This window comes from Bufo bufo, chromosome 8, assembly GCF_905171765.1.
Source record: "Bufo bufo chromosome 8, aBufBuf1.1, whole genome shotgun sequence".
Taxonomy (NCBI): Eukaryota; Metazoa; Chordata; class Amphibia; order Anura; family Bufonidae; genus Bufo; species Bufo bufo.
This window is the reverse complement of record NC_053396.1, coordinates 205,770,035-205,783,450: the sequence shown is the minus strand read 5'-3', so window position 1 is coordinate 205,783,450 and position 13,416 is coordinate 205,770,035. Positions and strand designations below refer to the sequence as shown.

Genomic DNA, 13,416 nt, shown 5'->3' with positions numbered 1-13,416 from the left:
AAGACCGGGTCCTTTTAAGATTTCTCCCGTACTTTAGGCCTAAGGTTCCTTCTTTCCAGAATATCAACCAGGTGATATCCCTCCCGGTTATTTCTAGACCTTCTACCTCCTCCGAGGAACCTGCTATACATCCTTTGGATGTCTCGAGATGCCTCCGGATCTATGTGGATAGATCAAGGAGTTCAGGAAAGATGTAAATCTTCTAATCCTGTTTGCCGGTAAGTTTAAAGGCCGTAAGGCATCTAAACCATCCATCAGTCAATGGATTAAGGAGGCTAATAAGGAATCCTTTGTTTCCCAATCTCTAGACCCTCCGGGGTTTGTAAAGCCCATTCTACGAGGGCTGTAGCCACTTCTTTTGCCGAGAGGAGTCTTCTTCTGCTCGACATGATTTGCAAATCTGCCTCCTGGAGCTCTGAATCAACATTCATCTCCCATTATATACTAGATGCCAGATTAGCTGAGTACTCGGCCTTTGGGCAGACTATTCTTAGTTCTGCCAGGCATGATGGCCCTCCCTAGGGGTTCCATCTGTGCTGCTGGTAGGACTTAAGGGAATCGTTAATTTCTAACGATAATTTGTTTTCCCTTAGTCCTAACAGCAGCACACAAATTTCCCACCCTAGTAAGACTAGTTCTTTCTTGCTATAACACAGTGGGCTGGAGGTGATTCCCTCCTTTATAGGGGAGGGTTAAGTGTTTAATTATTACTTGGGCTCATTAAAATTCCGACGGTCCTACCAGTCCATGGGGGGTGGTTAACCCCATCTGTGCTGCTGTTAGGACTAAGGGAAAACAAATTATCGTTAGAAATTAACGATTATCGATATCTTTACCTCCTGATGATGCCAAAGTATTGACTAGGGGGAAACGCGTCGAGGTTTATTCTGAGTGTTGACTATATGGTTAACCCTGATTATATGTACAGTCGTGGCCAAAAATTTTGAGAATTACATAAATATTGGAAATTGGAAAAGTTGCTGCTTAAGTTTTTATAATAGCAATTTGCATAAACTCCAGAATGTTATGAAGAGTGATCAGATGAATTGCATAGTCCTTCTTTGCCATGAAAATTAACTTAATCCCAAAAAAACCTTTCCACTGCATTTCATTGCTGTCATTAAAGGACCTGCTGAGATCATTTCAGTAATTGTCTTGTTAACTCAGGTGAGAATGTTGACGAGCACAAGGCTGGAGATCATTATGTCAGGCTGATTGGGTTAAAATGGCAGACTTGACATGTTAAAAGGAAGGTGATGCTTGAAATCATTGTTCTTCCATTGTTAACCATGGTGACCTGCAAAGAAACGCGTGCAGCCATCATTGCATTGCATAAAAATGGCTTCACAGGCAAGGATATTGTGGCTACTAAGATTGCACCTCAATCAACAATTTATAGCATCATCAAGAACTTCAAGGAAAGAGGTTCAATTCTTGTTAAGAAGGCTTCAGGGCGTCCAAGAAAGTCCAGCAAGCGACAGGATCGTCTCCTAAAGAGGATTCAGCTGCGGGATCGGAGTGCCACCAGTGCAGAGCTTGCTCAGGAATGGCAGCAGGCAGGTGTGAGCGCATCTGCACGCACAGTGAGGCGAAGACTTTTGGAAGATGGCCTGGTGTCAAGAAGGCCAGCAAAGAAGCCACTTCTCTCCAAAAAAAACATCAGGGACAGATTGATCTTCTGCAGAAAGTATGGTGAATGGACTGCTGAGGACTGGGGCAAAGTCATATTCTCTGATGAAGCCTCTTTCCGATTGTATGGGGCATATGGAAAAAGGCTTGTCCGGAGAAGAAAAGGTGAGCGCTACCATCAGTCCTGTGTCATGCCAACAGTAAAGCATCCTGAGACCATTCATGTGTGGGGTTGCTTCTCATCCAAGGGAGTGGGCTCACTCACAATTTTGCCCAAAAACACAGCCATGAATAAAGAATGGTACCAAAACACCCTCCAACAGCAACTTCTTCCAACAATCCAACAACAGTTTGGTGAAGAACAATGCATTTTCCAGCACGATGGAGCACCGTGCCATAAGGCAAAAGTGATCACTAAGTGGCGCGGGGTCCAAAACGTTGACATTTTGGGTCCATGGCCTGGAAACTCCCCAGATCTTAATCCCATTGAGAACTTGTGGTCAGACCTCAAGAGGGGGGTGGACAAACAAAAACCCACTAATTCTGACAAACTCCAAGAAGTGATTATGAAAGAATGGGTTGCTATCAGTCAGGAATTGGCCCAGAAGTTGATTGAGAGCATGCCCAGTCGAATTGCAGAGGTCCTGAAAAAGAAGGGCCAACACTGCAAATACTGACTCTTTGCATAAATGTCATGTAATTGTCGATAAAAGCCTTTGAAACGTATGAAGTGCGTGTAATTATATTTCACTACATCACAGAAACAACTGAAACAAAGATCGAAAAGCAGTTTAGCAGCAAACTTTGTGAAAACTAATATTTGTGTCATTCTCAAAACTTTTGGCCACGACTGTATATGCACTTTGTCTATAGCATCCAGTATTTGTGTACTTTTTATCCCTGCCTCATACCCGGGGGTATCCATATCATATTGACATTTAAACCCTTAGGGATAACACAGGGTTAATAATAGCCTAGGAACGTGGACAGGGGGTCTCCACCATCAGGGGTCCTCCCTGGGCTGAGGCTTTAGGATAGGGGTAAGTATAGGGACAATCTATTCCCCTCTCCCCAGCAGCATTATCATTCATCTGGATGCAGTCTATTAGTAAACCACCTCATTGTAATTTTTTGTCCTGGTATTGGAGGTCCTTCCTGGATCTTTTTTAATGCATATCAATAAAACTGTGATTTTTTTTTTTGCTGGAACGTAGATGAATTTTTCTAACCCCAATATATGAATGTGATTAAATTTAGCTGGAACTTAGCATTCACTTGAATGGGTCCACAAATCCTGAGATGTGGAACGGTGCGGAATGGAACACTACGGAAGCACTATGGAGTGCTTTCTGGGGTTCCGTTCCGTGCCTCCATACCACAAAAAGATAGAACTTGCTCTATCTTTTTGCGGAACAGATGGATCGCGGACCCATTCAAGTGAATGGGTCTGCGATCCCCATGCGGCTGCCCCACAGACGATGCCCGTGCATTGCGGACCGCAATTTACGGTCCACAGCACGGGCTTCACACGGTCGTGTGAACGAGCCCTTATACTGTGGATTTTCTCTGTAGATTTTACTCCTTGCAATGACTACATTCTGTAGCAAATCCATAACAAAAAAAAATTACCCGCAGGGAGCAGTCACGTGGGACATTAAAAAGTAGCCGAAAAATCGGCTGCAAATTCTGCTTGAATCTGCAACAGAATTCATGTGGTATTCGTTCAAAATCTGAATGAATCCGAGCAATATATGGATTTTGATGCAGATGTTGCTATGGATTTGCAGCAGATTTCATCCTATACAGTTCAAAGGGTGAAATCTATAGAAATCTGAGGTATAAATTTAAGATCTGCACTGCATGTCAATTTTCACGTGGATTTATTATTATTTTTTTACATAAAGTGTGAATTTGTTAAAATTTCTTATCCTGCTACTGTGCAATGCTTCAGCGGAAAATTCACAGCTTATACACCCCATGTGGATGTATCCTTAGAACTGGACCTCCTAAATAAATGCAGGCTCCGAAACAAGACCCTCTAAGTACAGAAACAGATTAGACCTCCCCCAAACCAGATCCCTTAAATGCAAGCTAATAAATACATTCAGACCCTACAGACCCCCTCAACTAATACCGTCCCCAGACCAGACCCCATTCACCTCTACAGCAGCTCACCCTCTGCTTTCTTGCTATTCTCTGTCCCGTTTGGATTGAGGACCTTCAGAGGTATCTGCAGAACATGCCACAAATCAGTTCTGCTGTGTTTTTTCACATAATTCTCGAGAAAAACTGTGGTAAAACCACAATTTGCACGAAGTCCTTGGACAGTTTAGGTGGTTGTGGGCCCTCTGGAAGCCTACATCAGGAGTGCACTGCTCTAATGAGTCGTCCATGATGAGTTCTTCTGGCCTCCGGCCATTTTATTGAAGTAGCCATGACTTCATGATAATGTGTTTTATGCTCGTTTACATACATATATCAGGGGGCACTTATTAAACAATGGAGCTGTTGCCTATAGCAACCTGTCAGGTCATTGCTGTCATGTTCCAACTTGCTTTTGATAGTTGATGGCTGCAAACTAGACATTGTGGGTAACCTTCTTGTTCTTCTTTGCATTTGCTTTATTTCACCGGATATGATGGATACAACATGGATATAATTTTCTCCACAGATGAGCAGCTTTGATTTTTCCCCTCGCTATTCCATCATCTCGTACGCCACAGAGGCAAAACCCATCATTGAGCTCTCTGACGATGACAGTACAGAGGCTTACAAGGTCATCGACAAGTTGAAAGAATTTGAGTATTCAGGTAATGTAGTTCATGTGGCTTTCCCCATATTTTTATTAATGATATAATGGCACAGCTAACCACTACAAGACTGCAAGTCCTTGAGGTTAAAACGTTTAGAAAACCCATTTTATATAACCTATTAGGGAATTCTGGGGGGGTCCTCTGTTCAGGATCCTCATCTCTTCACTCTCTTCTCTTGACTAGAGGGAAGAGCAGATACATAAGGCGTCTCCTGCTCTGGAGGACCTAGCCTGTCTTACGCTCTACTGAAACTCATTAATGTGAATGGACATGGTGTAATGCTTATTTTCCCCAGCGGTAGCACTATAGGGAAACTAAACACTGAGCTTTCCCACAAAACACAGCTGATCGCTGAGGGTTCTATCAGGAGGACACTTTGTAATCTTATTTGAAAAGGATCCTTCTAAAGGCGGGTTTACACGGGCCGATGGAGAGGCCTATTGTCGGGAAGGAAGTGTTTCTTCCTGACAGTTGGCTGCTCACTCAGTGAAGGAGACCGCTGCATATACATGGAGCGATCTCCTTCACAGTATGTATATACAGTATAGCAATCACTCGTCCTCATACAGATTCATTGTTTCTAGGCAGCAGATGGCTGTTTAGACTGCAATCTGCTGCCCAGAAACGATGATTGGTGGTTCCTGCACAAACGACAGGATAGAGAGATCGGCGTCACATTTCGTTATTCTGATTATCCAGAACGTGCGTTCGTAGGAGTGGTTATTCCTGATAATCTGGATGATCATTGGTTTGTCTAAATCCAAGGGCTATCACTGAAAAAAACTATAAAGTTAAAAAGTACAAAAATTACCTCTCACAGAAAAGAATGACTTTTCATATAAAACTTAACTTTTACTTCTAGATATTAAAATAATTCCCCACAACATATAGAAGATATGATAACATACTGTGCCAAAATAGAGAAGGCAGAGCCTTACTTTGGACGTGTCCAGGATAAAACCATCCAAGTAAACAAAGATGCAACAACTTACAGTTTAGAGACCGACGGCTTGGATACTTGGCATACGAGAAGTGAGGTCAGGACAGGGGGGAATTTTTCCCTGATGTATCCCTAAATGCTACCCCTGCCTAAAGGCGGAGCACCTGCCCCGAAAGGGGGGACCCCACCTCTCGGTGGCTAAGCCCTTGCTGTCACCTACTGCGACCCTGCCAGTGAATATGATGAATGCTTGTCCTGACGCGTTTCCCCAGTGTCATTCGAGCTGGTTCATCAGGGGACCAAAGGTAAGTAATCCAGTATTCCTAGGCATCAATGATAATAGCAGAATGATATAGGCATACTGGTGTAGTAAGGTGCGCTCACATAATGGTGAATCAGCCTTAAATAGCTTGAATTTGACACTAATAGAACACCCCTCCTCCTCAGGCAACTAATCGCAAAGCCGGTGTTCTGTTATCTTTTGCTACCCGTGAAATTTTGCTACCCTCATCACTTCCTGTTGTGACATAGCTGCACCGGAAGGTTTGGAAGGAGGTGTGTCTCACTGCTCGCCACCAGAGTGGCTGAGAAGGAGGTCTGTCGGCGCAGGCGCACAACGACGGGGTAGGCAAATTTCGCACTTAGAGTTTCTGTGAACGCGCCCAGGGTAGGAAAAAATTACCGTAATTTTTACCTCCCCTAGGCGCGCATGCGCAGTGGCCCGTTATTTTTACCTACCCTTGGCGCGTTCACAGCAACTCTAAGTGTGAAATTTGCCTACCCCGTCGTTGTGCGGATGCGCCGACACACCTCCTTCTCAGCCACTCTGGTGGCGAGCAGCGAGACACACCTCCTTCCAAACCTTCCGTTGCAGCTACGTCACAACAGGAAGTGACGAGGGTAGCAAAATTTCACAGGTAGCAAAAAATAACGGAACATCGGCACTAATGCGCTACTTCCGGTCGGTGGAAGGCTCTGCCTTCTCTATTTTGGCACAGTATGTTATCATATCTTCTAAATGTTGTGGGGTATTATTTTAATATCTAGAAGTAAAAGTTAAGTTTTATATGAAAAGTCATTCTCTTCTGTGATAGGTTGTCTAAATCCACCTTAAAGGGATTCTGTCACCAAGTTTTAGGCTATAGAGATACGGACATGCACGGCTAGATCGCCACTAGCATGTCCGCAATATACCGGTCCTATAGGGCTGTGTGCTTTTATTTTCTTTAAAAAAGGATTTTAGAGATATGTAAATTAGTCTCTTAAGGTGACCAAGGGGCTGTACGAACCTTCCTGGTGCCCAGCCACGCCCGCCTGTAAAGGAGCCCAGCTCCGCCTATGTCCTCTGAATCTCCTCCTTTCGTCATCGATAGATAGCCGCAATCTCCCGATGCGCGAGCTCGCTCATGCGCAGTTCCTTCCCTGAGGCTGATGCCAGCACAGGGAAGGAACACTATACCGGCACTGCGCATCGCGAGATTATGGCTATCTAACGGTGACGAAAGGAGAATATTCGGAGGACATAGGCAGAGCTGGGCTCCTTCACAGGCGGGCGAGCTGGGCACCAGGAAGGTTCGTACAGCCCCTTGGTCACCTTACAAGACTAATTTACATATCTCTAAAATCCTTTTTTAAAGAAAATAAAAGCACACAGCCCTATAGGACCGGTATATTGTGGACATGCCAGCGCCGATCTAGCCGTGCATGTCCGCAGATCTATAACCTAAAACTTGGTGACAGAATCCCTTTAAGCCTTGAAACATTTAGATGACCCATATATTATGGAAACACCTGAAGACAGTCTATGGTACCTCTATCTTTCCTCAACATTATGTTTACTATTATTATTCATATATATATTTTTTTTGCAGCACATGGAGATAAACAGGGAACGAATACTCGGGGGGCTCTGGCTAAAGTTTACGCAATGCTGTCTCTGCAAAATGTGAGAGATCCACAAAATTTCCTGAAAACTAAAAATGTTATCCTTCTGATCACAGATGGCAAGTATCAAATCATAGCTGGTCCTTCAGATTACTCCTCAAAATCTCCCTTGCCCTCACAAATACCATCTCAGCCTTGTTTCCTCTTCATTTCATAGCCAGTGCTCTATCAGATTCTCATATTGTCAGATCCTCTGGTGGGCAAGTCTGGCTCTGACAATATGATAGGTCCTAAATTTCCAGCAGAAAGCCTAATTTCGAGTTGTTGGATCCAATCACTTGCCCATAGGGTCTACTTTTTTGGGATGATTCACATATAACTTTGGATCTTATTGATGATGTTTCCTGTGTATGTGTAGTGTTAGCAAGATGGACAGAAGGTATGAAGGTGGGCCCTCAAAAATCATGGTTTCTGAGGCCCCAAAAAACATAGTCTAATACTTTTCTCATCTTCCTCCTCTAATTTGCAGCAAGTTCTTTATCCTTGCCCTGACAGCATTTACCTTTCACCCACTTAGGAAAACACAATATGGGTGGAGACCCTACAGTGGAGGTGAAGAGGATCAGAGAAATTCTGGACATCAAGAAGGACAGTGAACGAGAAGATTATCTGGGTATGGAATATATGTGGTATATAATTATAAGTGTGCCTCATTTAAAGAGGACATGTCCCCTCTCCTGAAATGTCTGTTTTATCAACTACTTGCATTCCCCATGTAATAACAATTCTGGATCATCCATTCTTATGACTCTGTGTTCTTGTGTTCTGCCATTCCTTTATTACGCCTACTAGAAGTAAAAACACCCTAAAGCTGGCCATGTTCTTTTGAAGTATTGGATGAACTTGCCGATTTCATTGGGTTCTGCTGTCCATCTAATGTGTAAGAGGCCTTCCGACTTAACCCTGATGGCTGATGTCAGGAGAGATAGGTATGGGGCATGTTGGATTTCAATACCTGAGCCTTTTGTGAGCAGGTAGATAAGAGGAAGCTGGTAGTGGCTTTTTTCCCCTCTTCCATTCATTACATAAACAATGTGCAGCATGCTCCAGTGGGAGCCGGTGTAGAGGATGGGAGTGGTAGTGACCCTGATGTAGTGATGTAGCATCATGGTGTCCTACCTCGGGCCATTGCTCCCTGGAGTCAGTTGCAGTGAAAGTTTTAGCACTAAAGAATGAGGACAAAGTTGAACGCAGCAAAGTCCTTTTTACTAGGTGCAATGTAGAACTTGAAAATACATACAGTGGCAGCAGTCTTTGGTGCGATTCTTCTCTGGCACCAGCTGAGGAGATATGGTGGCAGGTTGTATGGTTGCAGTTCTGCACTTAGATGTTGCTGGCCTAGTGGTTGTTTAGTGATGAGGGTGTCTTTAGCCGTATTCCCTCACCTCACAGTAGTGTCTATAAGAGTGATGTCGCAGTTCACTCTGCTGTCTGGGATCGCAAGGCTTCACCTGAGTTATTTCTTCAATTCTTGAGAGTGAGGTCTCAAGGAGCTCTCACTCTTGGGCAGGAAAGGGTTATCTGGATCCTGATTCTCAGAAGTGGTCCCTCAGTGTGGGTGCTCTATGAGCTGCTTACCTACTCTCCACCATTATTAGGACAGGACCCCTCTCCGCCTATCTCTTACTATAGACTGAACTAAATCTAGGCTTCCTCCTCCTGGCTGGAAGCTGAATGAGTCCACTGTCCCAGGAGGGGTGGAACAGGTTAGTTAAGCCCTGCTACAGCCAGCCATTGCCATTGGACAAGATGGCAAAGTAAAAGAGACATACAGTGTATACCATCACACAGAACTGCATATGAAATACACTGCTCAAAAAAATAAAGGGGACACAAAAATAACACATCCTAGATCTGAATTAATTAAATATTCATCTGAAATACTTTGTTCTTTACATAGTTGAATGTGCTGACAACAAAATCACACAAAAATAAAAAAATGGAAATCAAATTTTTTAACCCATGGAGGTCTGGATTTGGAGTCACACTCAAAATTAAAGTGGAAAAACACACTACAGGCTGATCCAACTTTGATGTAATGTCCTTAAAACAAGTCAAAATGAGGCTCAGTAGTGTGTGTGTGGCCTCCACGTGCCTGTATGACCTCCCTACAACGCCTGTGCATGCTCCTGATGAGGTGGCGGACGGTCTCCTGAGGGATCTCTTCCCAGACCTGGACTAAAGCATCTGCCAACTCCTGGACAGTCTGTGGTGCAACGTGACGTTGGTGGATAGAGCGAGACATGATGTCCCAGATGTGCTCAATTGGATTCAGGTCTGGGGAACAGGCGGGCCTGTCCATAGCATCAATGCCTTCGTCTTGCAGGAACTGCTGACACACTCCAGCCACATGAGGTCTAGCATTGTCTTGCATTAGGAGGAACCCAGGGCCAACCGCACCAGCATATGGTCTCACAAGGTCTGAGGATCTCATCTCGGTACCTAATGGCAGTCAGGCTACCTCTGGTGAGCACATGGAGGGCTGTGCGGCCCTCCAAAGAAATGCCACTCCACACCATTACTGACCCAATGCCAAACCGGTCATGCTGGAGGATGTTTCAGGCAGCAGAACGTTCTCCATGGCGTCTCCAGACTCTGTCACCTCTGTCACATGTGCTCAGTGTGAACCTGCTTTCATCTGTGAAGAGCACAGGGCGCCAGTGGCGAATTTGCCAATCTTGGTGTTCTCTGGCAAATGCCAAACATCCTGCACGGTGTTGGGCTGTAAGCACAACCCCCACCTGTGTACGTCGGGCCCTCATATCACCCTCATGGAGTCTGTTTCTGACCGTTTGAGCAGACACATGCACATTTGTGGCCTGCTGGAGGTCATTTTGCAGGGCTCTGGCAGTGCTCCTCCTGTTCCTCCTTGCACAAAGGCGGAGGTAGCGGTCCTGCTGCTAGGTTGTTGCCCTCCTACGGCCTCCTCCACGTCTCCTGATGTACTGGCCTGTCTCCTGGTAGCGCCTCCATGCTCTGGACACTACGCTGACAGACACAGCAAATCTTCTTGCCACAGCTCGCATTGATGTGCCATCCTGGATAAGCTGCACTACCTGAGCCACTTGTGTGTGTTGTAGACTCCGTCTCATGCTACCACTAGAGTGAAAGCACCGCCAGCATTCAAAAGTGACCAAAACATCAGCCAGGAAGCATAGGAACTGAGAAGTGGTCTGGGGTCACCACCTGCAGAACCACTCCTTTATTGGGGGTGTCTTGATAATTGCCTATAATTTCCACCTGTTGTCTATCCCATTTGCACAACAGCATGTGAAATTGATTGTCACTCAGTGTTGCTTTCTAAGTGGACAGTTTGATTTCACAGAAGTGTGATTGACTTAGAGTTACAGTGTGTTGTTTAAGTGCTCCCTTTATTTTTTTGAGCAGTGTATATAAAATGTAGTTACCAAAGTACACAATAGTAATAACCCCAAGTCTGGGGTACTACACATGAATGTGTACGGGAGAATAGGGGGAGAGCTGTCAGCCAAATAAGAGTTATTACATGTCTATGGCCAGATTGAGGTTTACCTTGTGTAGTTTACTTCCACTTTTCTAGGATGTAAAGTGGCTGATATAAAGAAAAAAAAATGTATATTTACTGTATATATTGTGGGGTTTCGCTCAGGTAGATGGGGTAAGCGGGGGCAGTACAGAGGCAAAATACAAGTTCTTAACTCAAAACGTCAGTGTTTATTGACACTTGAGGCAATTGCACAAAACAGCAGTAACTTTGCAGTCTTGGTGTTAATTCAAACACAATGGAAAGTTCATATAACACAAGTCACCTTGCTGGCAGTTCTGCCTCCAGTAGTCCCCAGCAGACTTTAAAGGGCCTGTTTCCCCAGCGTGCGGCTCTCAGCCCTCCAGCACGGCACAAAGCCTCAGATCCCAAAATCAGAGACATTTGGGCTGAGCCTATTTAAGGACAGCCAGGTGCTGCAAAAACCCGGACAGGCACTTAAACTCCGGTCCAGTATTTGACCTCACCTGGCTGGAAACCAGCCCAGACGCACATGCTGGGAGGAAAAAACCTGCCCTGCCAGACACAAACCCTCACTGTGTCACTATATATATATATATATATATATATATATATATACACTCACCTAAAGAATTATTAGGAACACCTGTTCTATTTCTCATTAATGCAATTTTCTATTCAACCAATCACATGGCAGTTGCTTCAATCCATTTAGGGGTGTGGTCCTGGTCAAGACAATCTCCTGAACTCCAAACTGAATGTCAGAATGGGAAAGAAAGGTGATTTAAGCAATTTTGAGCGTGGCATGGTTGTTGGTGCCAGACGGGCCGGTCTGAGTATTTCACAATCTGCTCAGTTACTGGGATTTTCACGCACAACCATTTCCTGCTTTTACAAAGAATGGTGTGAAAAGGGAAAAACATCCAGTATGCGGCAGTCCTGTGGGCAAAAAGCCTTGTGGATGCTAGAGGTCGAGGAGAATGGGCCGACTGATTCAAGCTGATAGAAGAGCAACGTTGGCTGAAATAACCACTCGTTACAACCGAGGTCTGCAGCAAAGCATTTGTGAAGCCACAACACGCACAACCTTGAGGCGGATGGGCTACAACAGCAGAAGACCCCACCGGGTACCACTCATCTCCACTACAAATAGGAAAAAGAGGCTACAATTTGCACGAGCTCACCAAAATTGGACTGTGATTTTGCAAGTTCTTCCACTTAGAAATCATGGAGGGGTTTGAAATTCACATTGTAGGTGCATTCCCACTCTGAGAGACAGAATAAAAAAAAATCAGATTGTATGATTTTTAAATAATGTATTTGTCTTGCACTGCTGAACATAAGTATTTGAACGCCTGAGAAAATCAGTGTTAATATTTGGTACAGAAGCCTTTGTTTGCAATTACAGAGGTCAAACGTTTCCTGTAGTTCTTGACCAGGTTTGCACGCACTGCAACAGGGATTTTGGACCACTCCTCCACACAGATCTCCTCTAGATCTGTCAGGTTTCGGGGTTTCAGAGTTTCAGCTCCCTCCAAAGATGTTCTATTGGATTTAGGTCTGGAGACTGGCTAGGCCACTCCACAATCTTGATATGCTTCTTACGGAGCCACTCCTTGGTTATCCTGGCTGTGTGCTTCGGGTCGTTGTCACGTTTGAAGACCCATCTTCAATGCTCTGACTGAGAGAAGGAGGTTGTTGCTCAAAATCTCACAATAAATGGCCCCATTCATCCTCTCCTTAATACAGTGCAGTCGTCCTGGCCCCTTCGCAGAAAAGCTCCCCCAAAGCATGATGTTGCCACCCCCCATGCTTCACAGTAGGGATGGTGTTCTTGGGATGCAACTCATCCTTCTTTTTTCCTCCAAACACGACGAGTGAAGTTTAGACCAAAAAGTTCTACTTTGGTCTCATCTGACCACATGACTTTCTCACATGCCTCCTCTGGATCATCCAGATGGTCATTGGCAATAGTGATGGACAAACATCGGCCGGGACTATTCGTTAACGCGATCAAATGTTCGCGAACCGCAAGTTTGCGGCGGGCCCCATTCACTTTAATGGCAAGCGAACCAGAAAAACCTTCAGGTCATATTTGCAGCCACCAAATACTTAGTAGAAGTGCACAAATAGTGCCATAACATGGACAGTGACATACTAGGGGGATCAATGACAAAAATTCCCACAAAAAATATGTATCTTAATCAGGGGCCATTTTTATGCATCTTAAAGGGTGTCATCAAAGTTTCACCTTTTTAACCCTTCCCATAGCTTTCTAGCAGCCTTACAGTTAATAAAATCATTACCTTTATGAGCAATCCTGGACTTATAAAACCGGCAAAAAACAACTTAGTAGCATATGCAAATGAGGGCTCGCAAGTGCCCAGGGGCGGCGTTACCCTCGTAGGTGCCCAGCTAGTTCAGCCTTATTGTCGCTTCCCCCCGCCCATTCTTTCCCTCTGACCGCCCATCTACTTACTTCTTGTTTCGCCGAGATCCCGCGCCTGCGCACTCAGTCCGTCGGCCGGCGCATGCACACTGTGATGCCTATTCCTTGTACGGCATCACAGTAATTAACGACGCGAAGCCGGCGCATGTGCATTAAT

At 44.8% G+C, this 13,416-nt stretch overlaps 1 protein-coding gene across 2 annotated transcripts in view; it reads left to right on the top strand.

The window, feature by feature from the left end:
• LOC120977492 (complement factor B-like) overlaps positions 1–13,416 on the top strand; it is an 84,203-nt gene that overhangs the window by 32,464 nt on the left and 38,323 nt on the right. For both annotated transcript variants that reach the window (XM_040405471.1, XM_040405470.1), the window contains 3 exons: positions 4,301–4,439; positions 7,254–7,385; positions 7,844–7,939. In XM_040405471.1, coding sequence (XP_040261405.1) covers positions 4,301–4,439; positions 7,254–7,385; positions 7,844–7,939 — 367 coding nt within the window. The remainder of the gene's footprint in view (positions 1–4,300; positions 4,440–7,253; positions 7,386–7,843; positions 7,940–13,416) is intronic.